General features: G+C 36.6%; 1 protein-coding gene across 22 annotated transcripts in view; it reads left to right on the forward strand.

The window, feature by feature from the left end:
- Positions 1-21830, forward strand: part of MEF2C (myocyte enhancer factor 2C) — a 169490-nt gene that overhangs the window by 74552 nt on the left and 73108 nt on the right. For 12 of the 22 annotated variants that reach the window (XM_033401462.2, XM_049708304.1, XM_049708306.1 and 9 more), the window contains exons 2-3: positions 59-254; positions 18092-18295. In XM_033401462.2, coding sequence (XP_033257353.1) covers positions 201-254; positions 18092-18295 — 258 coding nt within the window. In that variant the 5' untranslated portion in view covers positions 59-200. The remainder of the gene's footprint in view (positions 1-58; positions 255-18091; positions 18296-21830) is intronic. The other 10 variants (XM_049708307.1, XM_049708305.1, XM_033401535.2 and 7 more) reach the window with 1 other exon arrangement.

The raw sequence follows: 21830 nt of genomic DNA on the forward strand, positions 1-21830 counted from the left end.
TTTTATTTTTAGAAAATTAGAATATGAAAGTGGTGCTTAATTTTTATTTTTTGTTCAGCAGGAACGAATGCAGGAATTTGGGAACTGAGCAGTGCAAGTGCTGAAGAAGGAGATTTGTTTGGAGGAAACAGGAAAGAGAAAGAAAAGGAAGGAAAAAATACATAATTTCAGGGACGAGAGAGAGAAGAAAAACGGGGACTATGGGGAGAAAAAAGATTCAGATTACGAGGATTATGGATGAACGTAACAGACAGGTGAGTGGGGTAAACTTCTGTGTGTGTTGTTATTTACATGGGCCATTTATTACACTCCCCCCCAGATATGTTAAGTGTACTGAAAACATTTTGAGCTTATAAACATCCATTAAGAGAAGTTTTAGTGAATTAAATGTGGTCAGTTTAAGTGCTGATAGTAAAGGGAAAAAAAAATCACTCGAAAAAAAAAAAAATCACTCTATCTGTAAGAAATATACTTTACACATTGATGATTATTCACTTTTTACTTCAACATGAATTTTAAATGGAACTGCGTTTGCGTAACATGAATAGCTTAATAATTAAGAGTTAATAAGCATAATATTGCTCCACTGCATGCATCATCAAGCAAAGATATTCTTATATTCATGGGAACGAGGCCTTTTGTGGTCATCCATTTAGAGGTTTATAATATAGACTAAATATCCTGTATCAAAATGGCTTCCAGTCTATTCACAGTAAAAGAGACTTTGAAATACATCCAAAACGTTTAACATTGTGCTGACAACGAAATATTAGTCTCTTCAAACACAGAAGTGAGAACTATCAGTTAACTCATAGCATTTTCTTTAAAGCCTGAATTTTATAAACCTAGAGGCACATGTTGTCATTTTTTTCTAGAACTCCAGTGATATCTGTATGATACAATTAATCTATTCTAAAGACTTTATACATGCAAATGCTCTCTTCAGTGAAGACTTGTATATTATGAATATCTGTGATTTGACTCTATTTTCCTTCACCCTTGGGGAGAGTGGATTTAGTTAGGGGAAGTAAGAATAGCCGGGTGGTCTGTATGCATCCTAATGTTAAATAATGGTTAAATAGCAAATGTTAATGGTTAAATAACAAATGTTTAACCTGATGTTAAATAGCAAATAATGGTTCCTGAGAGATATTACAGTACTGCCAGATCCCAACCATTGCAAATGGATAATGGAACCTACAGAACAGACACTCCTTGACCGCGGGGGAGGAGAGCATTTTGGCTGTTGCCCATTTACACTGGGGAAAGCTAAGAGGACAGCCTCAGAGATGCCCCACCGGACTGTAATTTCCCCCAACACTCTTTCTGCCCTACTGTGCCTTTCTAGCTTCTTGGACCTTCTAGTGAGACTAGAACTGATTCGTGCTTTAAAACTTTTTATTGCTACATGTGTAAATTATAATGAATAGAAGTTGTTATTTATGCCGTCAAAGCCAGTATGCCATTAAGAGGTAAAGAAACTTTTTAGATTTTCAGATTTATACTCCTTTAAATTATTACACTTAAGGTACATATGACTTGAACTATGTTTGGCTGAAAGTTGAGCTAAAGGATGAACAATGCTAAGGTTTACGATGGATTCCTTCCCTGTTTTCCTACATATTGTGTATTGCTATGGGTCAAGCCAAAAAGCAATCATTCTGTCAATATAAAACCACAGTATTTTTTAATTGATTTATAGGTTGAAATTTTAAAACTGAAATATTGAACATCATATACCACTGACTATTTAGATCTTACTGTTTGGACTAGCACCTGTTTGGGGTGCAGTCAAAACTTTATATGAATTAGTATCTACACTTCATTAATAATGCCAGTTAATTTTGGGGTTCATGAAATTTATTGTATCTTCCTTTTGCTTACAAGGACAAAAGAAAGTTTTTGCGGTTGAATTCATGAGCTTTCATTATGCTTTATAAAGGAATATAAAACTTACACAGGCATGCGAGAACATTAACACTATACTTTTGAGCGAACAATTGAACGTTTTTTCGTAATTTAAATATAGTTGCGCCTACAATTGCTGTTACTCTCACCCATGTTAGAAGTCATGATAACTTTAAGAGAAGAAAACTTATTTAAATTCAGCTTAGTCACTCTTACTTTTTTTAATCCTGAAGATGAATTCCTTGGTTTTATTCTATAGAATTTAGGATCTGTGTAGTCTTTTCTTCATCTTTAGGTTCAGTTGGCCCTTTAATTCAACACTCTTAAATGGAATTGGTAAAATTGAAACCTTCCATGTTTTAATATATATTTCAGTGATTATTTTACATGGCTATTGACAAACTTAAACAGCCATCTTACTTATAAATATTTGTCATGCGTGCCTCTCTTCTACTGTAAGAGTGATCATAAGAGCCATTTGGGAGAGAGCCTAAAAGATGTAGGTCATGGGCTTCCCTGGTGGCGCAGTGGTTGAGAGTCTGCCTGCCAATGCAGGGGACACAGGTTCGTGCCCCAGTCCTGGAAGATCCCACATGCCACGGAGCGGCTGGGTCCGTGAGCCATGGCCGCTGAGCCTGAGCGTCTGGAGCCTGTGCTCCGCAATGGGAGAGGCCACAACAGTGAGAGGCCCGCATACTGCAAAAAAAAAAAAAAAAGATGTAGGTCACTTCTGATAACCAGCACCAGCAAATCTGCAACAGCATGTCATACAAAGTGAGGAGACACCCCTAACCTAGGCTCCCTTTAAAGTATGTGTTCACATGTTGAAAAGAGAAACATTAACTGCTTTGCCCTTTTTGAAGCTTCCCCGCTGTAGACTCCCTAACAGAACCTCACACCATAGCTCACTGTCATCTTTTCTCAAAAGCAGTAAAAGCCTGCCCTGCCATTGCAAGTATTTATTTGGCTATACAGAGCACAGGGTGTGTTTTTACAGAATAAGAAATACTGACTTAAAGTGTGAAATGAAATATTACAGAGCTGATGCGATAAGTTGTATATCATTGAGAAATAAAACTGTGGTAAAACAGAGTGGCTGACTGTTTAAATTGAATTTTGCCCTTTATTTTTCATTATGGCAGTAGCAACAGCTAAAAATCAGAAACTCCAATTGTATACATAAAATAGTTTAGGGGAGGAAAAAAAAGTAACAGCTAGTTTTGTTTTTTTTTTTTTAATTTTCCAGAGTCTCCCAGTTTATGAAAACTACTTATTTCTCAATCTCTAAGCTAAACGAGGTGGATTTCTTAAGCTAGTATGTAAAAATAAATAAAATCATGAATTGTCAATTTGTCTTACGGAAATTTTCAGATAATTTAAAAGAAGCTACGTGTTCCAAGAACTACATATATATTACTCCATTTAATCTTTAGTAATTCCATTTGCAGCTGAATAACTCATTTATTTATTAAATCAACAAATATCACTTGTTTGTAATGTGCCCAACATGAAGTATTCAGCAGTAAGCAAGAAGAATCTCATTCAGCTTATTGTCTGCCACAGAAGTCAGCCAACTGTTTCTGTAAAGGGCCAGATAGCAAATACTTTTGGCCTTGTGAGCCATGCAGTCTCTGTCTCAACTACTCCTCTCTGCCCTCTTAGTGAAAGCAGCAAAGGACAATGTGTATACAAATGAATGTGTCTGTGTTTGAATAAAACTTTACTGGCAAAAACAGGGGGCAGGCATGATTGGCCTGTGGGCCGTAGTTGGTGGACCCCTGGCCTGGTGGGATGAACCAGACATGAAATATGCAAATATATAACAAAAATTCTGTTCACATGTGCTATGAATGCAGCTCTCCAAATGCTATGAAGGAATAACAGGAGGTGCCTTATTTAGATTGTGGGTGAGGGAAAGGCCTCCCTGAGGAAATGCTGAAAGATGGGAGCTAAAAGATGATTCAGAGTTAGGCAGGTGACAACATTCCAGAGGGAACAGTGTTTGCGAAGCTTCTGAGAAAGTAAAGAGCTTGCTAAGCAGTCTAAGGAAAGCCTATGGAGCTTGAGCCTGGTGTGTATAACTTTAGAGAGATGAGAGAAAAGGTTTAGATGCTAGGGAGGGCCCAGATCACACAGAGCTTTGAAGTCAGATAGTTAATACTAGGAGGTGGCCAAGATATGAGCCCAAATCTTTCAGATTCAAAAACAAAACAAGCTTTTCTCAATCGCGTCACTCTGCGTTCTGTATAATATAATGGCTAAGAGCATGGTTGTGTGTCATTGCTTTCCCCAGTTACGTCATACTGCATCCAGTGTAATACCATGGTGAAGAACATGGTTTTTAGAGACACACAAACCTTGTTCTGGCCCTAGTTCTGCCACCTGCTAGCTGTGTGACCCTCCAGCAAGTGACTTAACCCCTCTGAGTTTTCCCTCATCAGTAGAGGGGAGATTAAAAAATAGTACCCACTTCATTGGGTCATTGAGATGATTAAATTGGGGGATAAATGTAAGGCACCTAACATATAATAAATGCTCCATAACTTTACCTGTCAGCTATTCCTGTTAAGACTCACCATTAGCTATTATAGTTAATGTGATTTCTATCAGAACAACACCTGTGCTGTGTAGCACAGTAAAGAATGGTACCTGAAACCTTCATTTCAATAGGGTGTTACCTTAAAAGGGTATCAGGAAGATGGAAGGAAGAGTGGAACAGAGTAGAGCTGGGGCACAAAGGAGCCTTTGGAAGCTAACAAGGGGCAAGAGAATCATTTCAGAGCAAGAGCCAGATGATGGCAGAGGATGGCTTGTGGACAGGAAGGAAAATCACACAGAACATTTATAGCTTGTGACGAGGATGGGGAGAAGTAGTTTCCCAATTTCTATGCTTGTGGGACTTATTTTCAAATGTATGTTACTGACCAAATTATTTTGAACTACTTATCACTATTTTTAATCACTTCTAGCTTCCAGCTTATTCTCACACTACAATTTCAATCTCTCCATCTGCATTTTTTGTTCTTACTTGTGAGTTACCTTCATCAGTTAGGCAATAATCTTACCCTCCTTCATATGGTACCAGTTGTTACTGTGCTTCTGAAACAGCCATATTTTTAAATGAGTTTTGTCCTCATATGACTCTTTTTGCAAACAGAATATACTTAGAAATCTGTTAAATCAAGAAGAAAGATATATGAAAATTAGGCATGCTTAACCTAAATCTGTTTTCTTGTGTGTTTGTACTTAAAATTTTCAGCTTTCCCACTTTGAAAGGGTAGGAGAGGCAAACCCGAATTTATTTGTGTGACTTATTATAAAAAGACATTTAAATATTTGAATAACTACCAGAGAAAAATATTTGCCGAATAACACAGTTATGGCCTAATATAGTAAGTTAAAGAAAGGAGTTTATTAAATGTCTTAAGTTCTTTTCTTCTATCAGACCTGGCACACTAACAGTTTTTGCCAGCAAACAAAATATCATGTAATTATCAGTGCAGTAACTGGAGCACAAATTAAAGACAATTAGCAGCATTCTCTTGTTAATAGAAAAGGAGAATCCCCTTATGACTAAAGGGGCTTAGTCATAGCTGTTAAATTTTCTAACTTTTTCCCTTTTCTTATGTCCTTATCTCAGTTTCTTTACATGACTTATAAATTATTTTAAATGGGCTCAGAGAAAAAAAAAACTGGAGAAATAGTTCAGTGTAGATGCAGCCTCTGACAGTTTCTACATACTGAGGTTTTTAAACTAAATCTGATATTTTCTAAACTAAACTGAAAAATAAAGAGTTGCCTTGATTTTCTCAAATGACTCTTCTTTAAAAAGAAACAGATTTTACTCCTTACTCTCCCGTTTTCCTCTATTTTACGTTCTTCTTAGAATTTTAACTAAAATTTCAATGGAATTTTTACTGTAACATTCCTTCAAGGTGGTATCTAGAATACCCATAAATAAAAGGACTGATTACAGTTCTAAACTTGAGAGTTACAACCTAGTAACCGAATATAAAATTTGTGGAAGTTGAGATAGATTCAGTCTTTAAATGTGAGGATAATATAGAAATACAAATAAATTGCTTCAAGAAAATAAGTTTTTGATGAATTCTAAACCATGAGTTAAAGAACAGAGCCATCCAGACACACTGTTTTATTTTGTCATCTCCACAAAGAGAACGTCCCAACTTGTCACTTGCTTGTATGCATATCGAGCAAATGCACATTATTTGAGAGGAAATTATGCTTTAAATACTGTAGAATAGTTATCCATGTTAGTCAGTGGATATTTGGAACCTTGCTTTAAGTCAAGTGAATAAAAAGTTCAATCAGTGCAAAAGTGTTGGGTTTTTTAATCTCTAAATCCAAAGTAAACCTGCAAATAACTCATGATAATGATCATTATACTCCTTTTCCCTCAATATCATTTCTTTACAGCTGACTGCCTCCCCTATACTCATATTAAAATTTTTATTAAACTCATTTTATAAAATGAGTAAATAAATAAAAGCAGGGTGTATCATAGTAATACTTTAGGACACAGTAATGCATCTCAGAACTGAATTGCAGGGTATATTGATGCTGTGCATGCCTACTTAAAGGTTCTCCGTGCATATAAGTTAAATCATTCTTTTGTTAATCTTAAAATCACCAAGGGGAAAATTTTTTTTTTTAGAGAGTTTGAATTAACTGGTGAGAGACTGAAAAAGAAAGCCAGAAGGGAAAAATGACAAACTGTATTTTTGCGAGATTCCAAATCAAAGAAAGCAGTAGCCAGAGTACTCAGATGTATGTTTAACAGTTGTGACATCAAGCCATCCCTTTCTCTTCTGTTCCTATCAATTTGAAAACAATTCAGAAATGGTTTCCCCACTCTATAGTTGAATCATAGAGATAGTGCACAGCATACTTTCTGTACATCCCATGTTGTGTGAGACTTTTTTTTTAATTGGCATATAGTTGCTTTACAATGTTGTGTTAGTTTCTGCTGTACAGGGCAGTGAATCAGCTATATGTATACATATATCCCCTCTTTTTTGGATTTTCTTCCCAATTAGGTCACCACAGAGCACTGAGTAGAGTTCCCTGTGCTATGCAGCAGGTTCTCATTAGTTATCTATTTTATGCATATTAGTGTAATATGTCAATCCCAGTCATGTGTGGGACATTTTGTACTTACACAGCTAGATCTGTTCCTTTACTGCCAAAAAGGTATTGTCTCAACTGCCATCAAACTATTCATTAGCTTTCCTTTAGTAGGAAGTCCAAGAGAGGCCAAAATGTTCACAAGGAAAAGCATAACTATCTCCTCTTGAATTCTGTCACTGGATTTAAGATAGAAGCTCCTCCTTGAACTTGAGGGCTTCAAGACTTTTTGTTGTTTCAGTTCTAATTTGTGTATTTCACATAATTTCCATTTAATTAACTGTAATTTAGAAATATTCCAATGCTTATATTTATTGTGTCTCATTTTGTGCAGCAAGTTGACACGGAATGGCACCTTCCACCTGTAAGTGCATACACACACCATTCTGTGTGCTACAAATCCCCTTTTGCTTTGCAAATGCCCGAACTTTGTATGACATTGTATTACTGAGAAACCAACACTAAAAATATTAACATTATAAATAGACCGCATAAACCAAGAGGTTTCTTCCAAACTGTAGATTAAAGAACATGTTGCTGATTGTTTCAAAAGCCATGTACTTTGCAGTCTAGACTTCCTTTAACATTGTAATTTATTCACTTAAAATGAGCTCCTTCTTAGTAAGAGTATTTTTAATGTTGACATCCCAACATAGTCTTACTGAACACAATTGGAACTCCTGCCCCCGCCAAGAATAATGGCTTTGTTTGGAAACAAAACAAAACAAAACAATGACAACATTGTTAGTTAAATTAAAGTAAATGAAATTCCATAGTATGGAATATGTATTTGTGTTTCTTTTGAAATATGTTGGACCATTAATAGGAATAAGAGAACCAATCTAAATGTTTGGATATTTGACTTTTAATTTTAAGTTGGAACAGTTTAGCTTAAGAAATCACTAACATTTTAGTAACATTTCAACAAATGTAACTGTTTGGAAACTACAACGGAGACCGCCTCCTGCCTTCTGTCTTGCAAGAATTGATTTGGAAGGCCCTGAGGGAGAAAATATTGGAGTTAGGAGGTAAAACTGAAGCCATTGTGGAAAGGAAGAAGTTACACTCTTCCTGTTATGACAGGAAACATAGACAAATGTGCTTCCTGAGCATTTGCTCAGCAGGGAATGAAGTAGTCTTTGACCTTTACCTTAGGTACATTTTGGCTTTGTTAAACTAGTAAACATGTTTTTGCCCCCAAAATATTAATCTGGTTTATTTGATTCTTTTCAGACTCAAATTATATATTTCATGTACATGAGGTATAGAGAAACAAGTATTTATTTTATGACTGCATCTGCAGACTGGATTTAGAATGTAAATCAGCCCCTTAACAAACCAAGCAAACCTCAACAGCATGTATAAAAAAATTTAAAACATATTGTGTTATATATAGTCTTCTCTTTTTAAAATCCAAAACATTCTTAGGCTTAAAAATGAACCACAATAAAATGTTTTAAATCCTAAATTTAATAATTATAACTCATCATCTACCTTTTCCTCATGTACATAAATATATCAGAAATCAGCTATGACAAGTTTTAAAACCCAGACTTTGAATTTGTTAAGACGCTCAAGTTTATTAATATGCGTTCAGTTATTTAACTGTAATCTAACCCATTGTTTTATTATGTTTCCTCGAAATAGTGTGCAATGCACAAGATTTAAAGTCTTATTTGGGTGTTTGGGGTGTTGACTTAGGGTGAGGGGTCGGTAGAGTCCTAAATTCCACATGCTAAGCCCCCTATTTTAATCCTTCTATCGCATTCAGAATTTTAGGAACTACTGCTTGAAACCCTTTGGAAATCCTACTGCATTGCAGTGAAATGCGGCTCAGTTTGCTGAAGGCTAACGAGGACAATAGTCCTCTTTGCAGCAGAACACACTGCTGTCTCATCCTCGCAAGTTATGCTGGAGGGTTACAAGCACATGGTAGCAGTCTGCTTAAAAGAGTCCCTCACTGCTCTTTAAAGAGCCTTTCATTTATGGTGGCAGGCCCCGTCATTGTATAAAGGAGCGCTTGTCTAGAACACAAGTCTGCAGTGGCACTACTTCCTCCCACCGAGAGTAATCATCAAGCCTAAAGCTCGCAAGCCTTTCTAATGACAGACTGAATTAAACAAAATAAAATTGAAGAGGAATACTTTAGAACAGTTGCACCATTACTTACTGTCAGGAACAAGCCAGGGGAAGAAAAAGAGCATTTAAGAGGGCATTTCCCTTTTTTTCAATTAAAGATTGTCGTTGCAGACTCTTGACTCCATCCCTAACCCTTTAAACACATAGGAAGACCTAGCGACTCTGGATTAGAGAGCGCATTGTATCCGTGAACTGCCCATCTTGTCCCTCATTAGTCACTCCTTTTCCTTAACTAGGAGGAAACTGGGAGATTCTTTAGGCTGTGGGTGAGGAGGGCTGGATCTAAACTATTTCCATAGGATTACAGTTGTAGTCCTCGTGACTCTATTTGGACGAAAAAAACCCTGATAAAACCTCAAAACTTTGAAAATACAATTAGCTAGGTATATTAGTCCCAAACACATTCTAAAATTATGAAACTAATATTACTTTACGATTTAAAGAAACGAGTAAAAAGTTTCCCCCCTCACTGAGCAGACTCACTGATAAGTTCAATAAGATCAGGCTGAAAGAATTCTGATTGGTGGGACGAAGTATTGGAGACCCATAGGTAAAAGTATCCTTGCTTCCCTTAGTAATGCATCTGAAGTCATTTAGCGTTAGGCCTCAGTTATTCTCAGAGATGTGAATAGCTGCTGTTTCCAAAGGTCTTTTTCTTTCATTTATTCTTTCCTGTAAGGTGCAAGGACTCCTACCGTTAAAATATGGTAGGAAAGTTCTCCTGAGGTGACTTTATGAATGGAGCCAGGATTGGGAGGGTGAACAGAGGCCTGCGTGTGGTGTGGAGACTCATGATTAAATGCCCTTTCTGTTACACAGTAGTCTAACTAATTTCTGTGCCCTGTAGGAAATGATACAGGACTTGTCCTCTGTTTTAGAACTTGTTATTTACATTGACTGTGTGTAAATCAGAGACCCACCTTTTTTTATTCTGGCTGTAAACAGGCTTGTATTTGCTACCAACCAAAATGCCCCTCATTCTGTGAAATTTAAGTAAACATCCATAAATATAGAACTAGTGTGTGCCCACTAGTGCATGCATGTGGTTCTCACTGGCTTTAGTGGGAATGTCTGGAGGTCTGAGGGCAGAGGTAGCTGCAGAGTCCACACAAAAGGAGCTTTGGTTTATTGTCAGAACCTAGAAACCAACTTCTTCTCAATTTTAGTATTATTAGTATTATTTTTTTTATTTTAACCTAGAAAGCTGTCCTTATACTAATTAATAAGTTGTACACTACCCTGCTGTGCTCTTCAGAATTGCTGACAGTTCTTAATGTACCTGTACGGTGCTTGATGAGTGGTTGGAGGGGTCCATGCTGTACTGACCTTCAGCCCCTGAAATGCACAGTTGTCTAAAAGAGGGAAGGAACACTGACTAATGGAAAGAAAGATGGATTTTGTGTGAAGAGGGTTCTATTCCTAGTTCATCAGCGACTAGTTTTGGGAGTGTGGATAAGGCAGTTCATGCCTTTGTTTACAGTATCATCTGAGAAATGGGGATGATAAACGGTGCCCAATAATAAGTTAAAAGAGATGCTGTCAAATGGAGCAAGATAGCTTAGAAAGTCTTTGAAAACTTCTTAGAAAAAAGTCACCAAATAAAGTCAACACTCTTATCTAAAAACAATTATAAAAAATACGATATGCTCCAATTTCACCAACAAACCCACACACAAAATTTGACGCAATCCAGTTTTTCCCCTATTCATTTTTACTAAATGTACATTTTTACTATAAGTTAATGTGACAAAAAAGAAAAATAACTATGTGAAATTTTCCTCTCTCAGTGGCAAACTTCTTATTAACATAATTTGAGCGTGCATGGAAATTCATTTTTAGCCATTCAGTTTTGATTGCCAGAAAAAATGAGTAATTATTCCATCCATCTATCCATTCATTCATTCAACGAATATTTAGCCAAGTATTGTTCTGGGACTTCAGGTTACAAGAGCAGACAAGGAGATGTTCCGGGCTTTCAAGGGAAGCTTGAGGTTTAGTTGAGAGAGCAATCTTTTACAGTACGTAACAAGAAGTGACTGAGCCTGGTGCATCATAAAAAAAATACGACCTACCTTGTATAGTGTTTCACAGTCAACAAGTCACTTACACTTGTGTGTTCCTTAGTTTAACTCTCATCATAACTCTGTAAGATACCTGTCATTACCTCCACTTTACAGGTGAGGAAACTGGGGTACGGGTAAGTTAAACAATTTACCCGAGCCCAAGGACACACAGCTCATACATGGCAGAGCTTAGACTTGATTTTCAATTCCCATGTTTTTGCTTCCACAGTACAGAGCCCCAGTGATGATGCATATATATTGCCTCTTTTAAAATATTTTAATGTGAATTTGCTATTTTATCAATCTGGACAGTTGTTTTTCTGTGCATTTTCAGCACTATACCTAATTTAATATTGTCTACTCCAATTCTTTACAGTCTTTTATATCTCTTCTAACTACAAAAAGAAAGTGATCCAGTTTTATTTCTTGGAATATTAAAATTAGAATGACTATGGTAACATATTGATGAGATTGAGTAACCAAAACCTAAGACATTCTACAGAATGAAATTGCAGAAATAGATTCTTGTTATAAACTGTATTCCATTCACTGTAATCTTCCCCTTTACCCAAAGGTCTGTGCTACGTAGGCATAGAATCTGAACATCTAAATCTGGAATAAATCTTTTAAAGGTGTCTAGTCCAGCTTCCTGTTGAATTCAGGAACGCCCTCTAGACCTTCCTTGATATGCAGCCCTATGTGAACATGTTCAGGAATGAACTGCTTCTTACTTCATGGGACTAGATCCACTCTTGGACAGTTCTCATCACTAGGTTTCCCCCTGTTTTGAACCCCTTTATGATTTTCAGCAATGCTTTCTAACTCTGCTCTATAGAACAAAACAGAATAACTCATCTGCCTCTTCACATGGCCACGAAGTCTGCAGATCTTGGAAAGTGTTTGGCATTTCTCTTTTAACTCTGTTTTTCTGGGTTAAACATTCCAGGTTCCCTCAATGATTTCTCCTGCAAAATTATTCTCAGACCCTACATCGACCTGTTTGCCATCCTATAGATGCTCTAATTTTGTCGGTGTCACCCAGTGTCTTCTTAAAATTCTCAGAGCTGAACATAGTACCAAAGATTAGTTAGTGCTGACTAACTAAGAGATCATTAGGATAATTAGTTCTCACTGTCGAACACTATAACTTTAGATCCTTTTCCCAAAAACAGCTATCATGTTAGTTTTCCTCCAACCTGAGATTATGTAATTCTGTTTTTTTTTTTTAATACGAATGAAGACTTTAATATTACCTCTGTTTCTTTTCGTTTGTGACCCAGCTTTCTGTAGAGTGAGCTATGTATGTATAAAGACTCTACAATCTACTGGGTTATCACCCAGATTTGTGTAGTGTGTGGATCTGATAAGCATGCAGGCTACATCTTCATCTACACCACTAATAAAAATGGTGCCTGGGACAGGAAAGTTACTCTTGAACTCTGTGGCCCTTTGCAAGAGACTGTCCTTAAACTTAACACCAATTAATTAATTCATATTTAAATCATCTACATTACTACTAGCTAATCTCAAATATATAATATTGTGATGAGAATTTCATCAAATACGTTGCCAAATACATGTTCTTTAAGAATCTGATCTCATCAGAAAGTTCAGTAAATTTTTGCTCAGTGAATGCAATCATCTGAATTCTTAGATCCTCCCCCCTTTACCTCTGTATCCTGTGATTGTAAAATTCAGTTTTTACCTTCACACTTTTCTGTCCTTCATGATGAGTCATCAGGGCAAGGAATAAAGACCACTTTCCTCTGAACTTTTTGAATTATTTTTTTCTTTCTTCAAGAAAAGTAAAACAATAAATTGTCAAAAAGACAAGTTTAAAAATTATCTACTTTTGGCAGAAAATTTTATTGAGACATTCGGTTTAAAATAGAGTATTTCCATTCCGTAATCCATTCGTTCCTTGAGTATCCATTGGTCAGTCTTTGTGAGGCCAGAGGTGGGGTTTTCAGGGAGCTCAAAAAGCCAGCAGGAGAGGCAGACTCAAACAACCAATCAACTCTGTAATATTAGAATAAGTCTCATAATAAAGGTTTGTAAAAAGCTCTAGAGGATAACAACGAGGGAGGAATGAGTGTTATCTGAATGTGACAATGAAAGCTTCATAGAAGAAGTTGACATTTAAAGGAAGCCTTACAGCACCATGGGAGCCTGCCAGCGGCCAGATGGAAAGGGGGAGGGACGTAATGCCATGATCAGCTTTCTCTGAGTACAAGATAAGAAATAACCAATATGGTAGGTTTCATTTCATATTCCTCTTGATTGGGTTAACATCTACTGTTATTTTTCTTGCTCAGTCTAAAAGAAGGATTGGTCAGAAAACAAAAACTGAATTCACCCAACTCTGGATAAAAATACAGTTCAGATCATTACACATGACTGGAAATATAACATTATTAGCCAAGGAATACATTTTGATTCAAATGAAGGAAATTCCTTTGGAGCTTTAAGGAATTAAATGACTGTTTTTCCTCTAGCCATGAGGATGAGACATGAACAAGGGAGATATATATTTACATGTAGTAGAAGCCCGAACACCCAGCACCAATGTCTGATGTGGAGAACGCTCAGTCAGTATTGGTCGGCACAATGTTTGGCATGTAGAAAATGCTCAATAAAAATTGCTTGAATTACTTTCATGTTTCTGTAAATAGATTTTCCTTATTTCTTTATAAGGAATATAAATTGTATGGAGCTGTATTTAATGAATGTTCCTTTTCTCAATTTCAAATTCTAATTTCAATTACTGATTCATACCTAATAAGTTCTAGAGTAATTGCCAGCATGAGATGTGTGATTGTGATGCCTGCCCTTATGCTAGGATTTAAAACTCGAGGTTAATATAGAACTTAATACTGAATGTCTTAATAAAACATCATCATTACATTTGAGGCTGTTTCAAGAGGTAAAGAAAAAAAAACATAAAATCTCAATGTTTACAGAGTAATCTTGCTTTCCATACATATATTACATATGAAGTCTCTTTAATTTTGAAAACTAAATGTAAATTATAGTGCCCACTTAAATAATATTGGTTTTATTGCCTTCTTGGTGCACCTTGATGGATGTAAACACTGGAAAAGAGCATCTCTTTGCCTAACTGCTGTAAAAACAGTTTTCCATCTCACCTAAGGTTCAAAATATGTTATTGAAATAGAAATGGACTTGTCCCCATTACAAACAATTGTCAAGTTATGGAAAATGTAATCATTACAATGCATTATTATATTTAAGTATAAAAGCTCTGAATTGCAATCTTTGTCATTGAGTGGCATATTTTAAACGAAGGGTAATATCCCAGTTCTCTTAAGAAAGCTTAATGCTGAAAAACAATTTTATCTAACTGTGAACAATGAGAAAAAGCATTATAAAATACATTTTGAGTATGCTGTGAAGAATATGAACATAATACAGAATTAAACTTAGTGCAATTAAGAGTAGGTCTTGAAGATATTTTCTTAAATGCTTTAATATAGTCATTGTCATTTCAGTTTGCAGTTTTAATGAAAAGAAGCCATATGCACTGACTTTCTGACAGGTATTATTAAATAAGTATGCATTATCCAGCAGCCTATTTGGTTACACAAAGGTTGAGGAGTACCTAAAAGTAAACAAGTAGTGGCTTTAATGATATTTCTGTGCTGAAATGTACTTTGAGGGTGAGTGTTGTAACGTGCTAAATTCTGAGGTTTGAGTACAACAGAAACCATACTGTATCGAGACATTCCACCTACAGTTTGTGGTCATGAGAGTCTGATTAAAAGTGGTTTGAGATATATGAAAGTATTTTGGGTCAGTGCCTTCCTTCTGCGTTGAACGTACTCTGTAGCCTACTTCACTAAACAAAATACCAATGTGCAAGTATATTTGCATGACTAAATTGCATCTAAGAGAATTCTTAAAAGACATTTTGTATAAATCTGTATAATTAATGGTGATACTTTTTATCCATTCCAAAAAGATAGCCTTTATTTAGCTCATTCCTAATACCAATCATGACTCATCTGAATGAACCAGAATAAAAAAAGTTTCTAAAGTAGTATGATAATCAGATATGAAAATAAAACACTGGCTATGTTTTATAAGAACAGGTTAGTAAGACAGTCAATAAACATAAAACAGAAGGTGAGACACTGGAAATAAAACACTAGCTATATTTTATTAGAAGCACTTTAGTAAGACAATCAATAAACATAAAACAGAAGGTGAGACATTGGCAATCATTACAAAGAAAAATTATCCCAGTTGCAACGTAAATAACATATCTGAGTAGATACTGACTAGCCGATGTGGGCTGGTAAATACCTAAATGCTGTATTTTCCAAAGAATGATCGGTGGGAATTCCATAGTTCAGCTTTATCTTTCTATCAGGAAGACTGTAGTAAGATCCTCAAATAGCCTTGATCAGGACTCTTTGAGCCACTAAGACAGGTGTATTTTGTAAGTTCTTTTCCTGTAAGTCAACTAAGAAAGGGATGGGAACTAAGATTTATTGAGCTTCTACTTTAAACACAAAGCTTGATACTGTACATATGTTATTTTATGTAATCCTTGCAGCAACCCCACAAGTAGGTGTTATCTCCGTTTTATAGATGAAAAATCAGACTCGGAGAAAAATCAAATTTGAAGAAGTTAAGTGAATTTCTCATGACTGATAACTAGCAGATCAGCATTCAAATCTAGGGCCCCCTGAATCCAGACCCCATGTTCTTCCCTTTCTATCATGCTGCCTTCAGTGCAGATGTGATTAAAGAATATAATCATTATTAAAGCGTAGATTTATCTTTTTAAAATTCTGTTTATGAGCTGCTAAATAAAAATTCGGTGGGGAAAGCTATCACAGTTTTATATAACATACATCACTTTGATATTTCTAAAAATAGTTTTCCCTATTTCGTTTTTTATACTACAGATTTTTAATGTGTGCCCATATGTCTGCTGTTCTAGGCACTGGAGATACAGCAGTGGGCAAAATAAAAATGGTACATGCCCTTGTGGAACGTGCACCGTAGTGGAGGAGACAGACATTAAACAAATGATCACACACAAAATTATACAAGTTATAAAATATGATAAGAACTATAAGAAAAAATAAAGGGGTGATGGGTAAAACAATAAGTATTAACAGAAGTGTGGGGAAATGAGGAGACCAGGAAGTCAGCTTTTCTGTCTGCTAGTGCACACTTCCTGTCAACACATTTATTTAGGCGTGTGGGATAGGGGACATTCCAAGTCCACTCAGCGGTCTCTAGTTTGGGTGACTGAGTTTATGGTGAGATGGGGGACCCAGGAAGGGGAGCAGATTCGAGGTGAAGGTGAGTTTGGGCTTTGGGGGTTTGAGATTCCTAGGACTTTTAGATAGACACATGGGTGGAGGACATCCATGGGGTGGCTGGAGACAAAGAGAAAGAAAAGGAGCAGGACTCTAGATTTAGGAGTTACACCCGAGTAGGTAGTAGATAAAACTGAGCTGACCTCTGCAAGATGGGTTGGATTTGAAGTTGAGGAAAAAAATTCAGTTATTATTTTCAAAGGTGACTATTTAAAAGTCAGTCAGCATTTCCCAGGGTAGATGCCTCAAAAACCTGGTTCAGAAGAATGATAGTAAGTGCCCCTCAAAATAAATAAATAAGCAAAGAAATCAACGTTCTGTCAGCAGTAAGTTTGGGAAGCAGGTTAAGGTTTAAAAAGTTCCTCAGCCTTTAATATACCGCTGTGCCTCATTTCCCAAACACATTGGACCATTGAACTTTCTGTCTTAAGGAGTATTTTGTAGAAATAATATTCTACAAAAGACCTGCTGGGAAACACTGGACCATGAAGTATAAAGGCTTATACTTAAGAATGTTCATGGTTTTTGGTGGGCAGACTGGAGTTTAATCAAGAGAAGACTGAAACTGGGGATAGTAAAATGCATATTTGCACTGGCAGGTAGAAGTATTTGAAGCCAGAGAGGGGAGCTGTTGTAGCCGGCCCATCAGGAAATGGCAGTGACAAGAGTAAGGTTTTGAAGATTAGGATGAATCGAGGAGGGAATGGTTTCAGACAGGGAGATCGTCTAGGACAGGAAGCTGATAAAGACATGAATGATAGAGATGCCTGGGAAATAGACAAGAAAGTGTGAACCTGAGAAACATTTTGAGGGGAGGAATTGTCGGACTTGGTAATAGATTAGAGTAAAAGAAGAGAAAGGCAAAGATGGCAATACAGTTTCTGGCTTGGGAGAGGAAGAAAGATACACAGAAGAATGAAACCAAAGCCCTAACAGAGTTATGGCTAAAGCACTTCCCAACTCCCTGCTGGATTTCTAGAAAACAGAATACAACTCTGTCTGAAAGTACAGTCAGATCCCTTCAGCGTTTTCAGTTCAATGGCATGAGACTAAACAGTTTTGAGAAATTTTGAACGTAGATCTAAAATACTGTGTTCATAATGTCATGGCCAGTCTTCACGTGGCCCAAAAATAAGCTCCGAATTTATAATTAAGAAATATGCTAACCCTGCTGAAATGGACTCTTTTAAATCTTGAATTGCTCAAAGAAACATGAACAGTTCTCTGGTCACCTTCATTGAAATGCCCTACATTAAATCTGGCATTTACAGTTTCACATTCAGCAGCAAGCTAGAAATCACACATTTTCGAATTCTAAGCAGAAATTAGTTTTAGATTTATTTGCTTTCTTTCCAAATGTGTTAGTGCCCGAGGGCTCTGACAACAACACACGTTGTTTTACAAAGGAAAAAAGTACTGTTTTATTTTTAAAGGCTTGCTTTTTTTTTCCTCTTTAAAAAAACGTGTCTGCTTTCTTTTTTCCAGGTGACATTTACAAAGAGGAAATTTGGGTTGATGAAGAAGGCGTACGAGCTGAGCGTGCTGTGTGACTGTGAGATCGCGCTGATCATCTTCAACAGTACCAACAAGCTGTTCCAGTACGCCAGCACGGACATGGACAAGGTGCTGCTCAAGTACACCGAGTACAACGAGCCGCACGAGAGCCGGACGAACTCAGACATCGTGGAGGTGAGCGCGCATGCGTGCCTGGCGAACCGCAAACAGGCAGAGCCACGGGTGTTCAGACCTCCCCCCTCCCTTCCCCCCAACACAAGCACATCTTCCTTTACCTAAGATGTTCATATTCCCACAGGTGTACCCAGGTTTATCGCCCCAACTATTACTCCAACCTCTCTCTTTCTCAAAATGCAAGTTAGAGCGGTATGATAATAGGGACTACATGAATCTGGTCCTTGCTAGAAATCAGGCGCCTGTATCAGATTATTAACCTCATCCTTCAAGAGTCGTCATTGACGACCGCAGTGTCAGGCCGCCAGAACGGGGAAGTGTGACCAGGGGATGGCTCGCCCACATTTTAGATGACTTCTCATGATTTCTTTTAAGTATATGCTAGTTTCCCAGCAAAGAAAAAAAATATTTAAAAATGAGCTCACCCCAACTTTTCATTTGTTTTTCATTTTATGTCTCTTCTTTCTAATTCATTCTTCCTAATGTATTCATGCTGAAGGAGTAAAGACAATTATTCTCCTAGAAATCTTTTCCCCCAAATTATATCATTTAATATAGCACTGTTAATATACATGGGATCAGAAATCTGATGGAAATGAATTTCTAAATGTTACTTGGTATTTTATCAAAGATTTAAAACATTGTTCCACTGTGGCAAAAATAAATAAGCATGGCATTGAAACTCAAAAATATTTTTGATTTGTTAGCATAAGTAACATTGCTGTACGATTTTAAATGCTTCTCACGTGTATCCTATTTAAATGTTATTGCCTTATAGTACCCTTTGTAAGCAATGAATACTAAACCAAAAAGGAAGAGGTGTAATGAGGTATATGTCCCCGTTATACAGATATAATGGCCCCCATCTGTCTGTTTTCCTCACCTATCTATCTCCTTGTGGTTTCCTAGATTGTGACTGCTTTCCCAGAATTAAGAGAAAATAAATGTTTCGAAAGTGTGTATTCAGCATCAATCTGCCAGAATACAAGTTATTCTTGCCATTGCTTAAATTGTTTAAACTGGTGTAAGAAAAATCTAGTTCTGATCAAACTAATCCGCCTCTCACATCCATCTTCTCTTTACCTGTTATAATTGTCTAAGATTAATTCTCGTTTCTTTGCTTTTATTTGGAAGTTTTTTTAAAGTATTGAGCTGATCAATTAAATTTTTTTTTAGCTTTTGCCTAGTAAGGCCAAGCAGATAATTTCAGAGAAACAAAGGCAGATGATGAGTAGACCTAATGTGGTGTGTATTTAAAATACTTTCAGATTCGCATTACTACACATTGAGTTTTTCATTGACTGATAATTTTAATTGTGGGCTTGCCTTGATCTTGAAATTTAAGATCATTTATAAAACTTACCTAGTATGTATTTCAGATAGTATTTTATTCATGTGCACATATAAGTGTGAAAGTACATAGACATAAATATTAACAGACAGTTGTCAGTTGTCAAACCTCATGAGCGCTTTCATGTGCATGCTTGTGTACATTTACGCACATTTAACATAAGTTCTGAACAGAAAACAACTCTATACTCAAAACTCCACCTCGTTACCAAAATCATTACAACAACCATTGCAGGGTAACAGAAAAATCTGAATTGGAATTTGTCATCAGATTTGAACTGCTCCAGTTCTTAATATGATGGGAAGTGCAGTAGAACCATATTAAACTAGTTGAAAATGTGTTGACTTTTAAAATTTGTTTTCTAAGGAGTTTAAAAATCTATACAATTGTATTGTGAAGGCTTTGCTCAGGAATATACTATGTGGTTTAAAGGAGATTTAAAACTTCACATACTCTAGAGATTTTCATATTCTTGGACAGATGGGTATCTGAGGTAGACTTCTTCAAGGTCATGAGAAGAACATTGGGTTGAAAGTCAAAGGGCTTGCACTTTAACCCTTGCCTTGCACAGTCTTACTGGGTGACAAATGAGCTACTTCTCCTGGGGCGGGGAGCAGTTTTCTCATCTCAAAAATGAAGGCAGTGAATTTGAAAGTCTGTACAATGTAATTCTTTAAAAAGCAAAAAGAGAGCAAAGTAGCAACGCCACTATTATCCTGCACTTAACATCAGTAGATGAAAGTTGTGAATCTCTCAAAACGACATTCTGAGGCTCCTAGACCAAAACTAGAGATGGTTTGATTCTTTGGATGAAAATAACATATAAGTCTAACATGCTGTGGGACTGCCCTGCTCAACTACATGAATTACACAGTCTTCACCCATTCGGCTTTCCCACACTTTAGTAATAACTGAGATGATGGAGAAAGAAGTAAAGTGGGACCCCTAAGCTTGACAAAGTTTATACCATAAAAATACATAGAGTACTCTCCAAAGTGCATTTCACTAAAATCAGTATGCTTGAGATACTTGGTGGAGAAGAGGGGATCTGGGTAGGAAGCTGCGTTTTTAGCGAGTTTCCCAAGTAATTCTTATACACACTAAGTTTGAAAACCTCTAGGAGACTAAGACATAATTGTGTTGGAGGCTAAGAACTTGTGATACATCAGCGACTTGAGAAATCCATTCTTAGAATGGATCTAACACAAAGGTGAAAGTTAGGGTAGTTTGCTACTCCTGGGTAAAATTTTAAATCCTATTTATTTTAATTTAATGTAATACAGTTAACTGAGTAAGTTTAATGAGGAGCATAATATGTTTCATGAAGGGTCATTAGTTGTATATTTCCCATTTGGACCATTACCCCTCTCCCTTAGCCTTCTGAAAACAGTTTACTCACAAGAAAAAAAGATTGGCACAGAGAGAGAAATAATATGCTTCCCAGCATTCAGACTGAAATACAAATTTCTGGGCCATACCAGAGTAGTGTTACAAGGTCATAGGAAATTGTGCAGCACGTGGGTGTTGAAAAAGATTCCTTCTTTTAGCAAAAAAGCTCTTTGTAATTATCATATCTTTGCTTGATAATTAGCACTACTGTTACAATGGCACAAAGACTTACAAAGACTTAATAGACAAACTGGGATCTTTTTTTATTATTATTACATTATAATGCAGCTTGAATATCTGTTTAGCTACAATATATAAATATGCTAGATTTTGTAAATGTGTTAAATTTTTAATCCATTGGTGAGAAAAGAAACAAAAAACAGTTATTGTATTAAAAGCACTTCCTTTGAAGAAAGTCCATTTTATTTAACTCTGTGACAAGTATACTAGATACTTATCCAAAATGCTAGCTTGTGAGGCTGTGGAAATTCAGTAGAGGCTCTGATGGTATTAAGGAACTGCCCCCTTCATCTCTTCCACCTGTCTAGCTCCACTCCTGGTTCTCTTAGCTGCCTTCCTGCTCTCACAGTTGATGCTGAGCTCTATTCTGGAAGGCGATGTGGGGTTGAGCCCTTCAGGATGACCTGAAGATCGCAGATCCCACGGAACATGCTGTAAGCCCGTAAGGCCATTCCTTCACTCAGTGATGATTTAGCAGGCACCAGCTTATGCTCAGCACTGGTCATGGAATTCTGAACCAGGAGACAGGCATTTGTGTTAAGGATATAAAAAATA

Source organism: Orcinus orca, chromosome 3, assembly GCF_937001465.1.
Source record: "Orcinus orca chromosome 3, mOrcOrc1.1, whole genome shotgun sequence".
Classification (NCBI taxonomy): Eukaryota; Metazoa; Chordata; class Mammalia; order Artiodactyla; family Delphinidae; genus Orcinus; species Orcinus orca.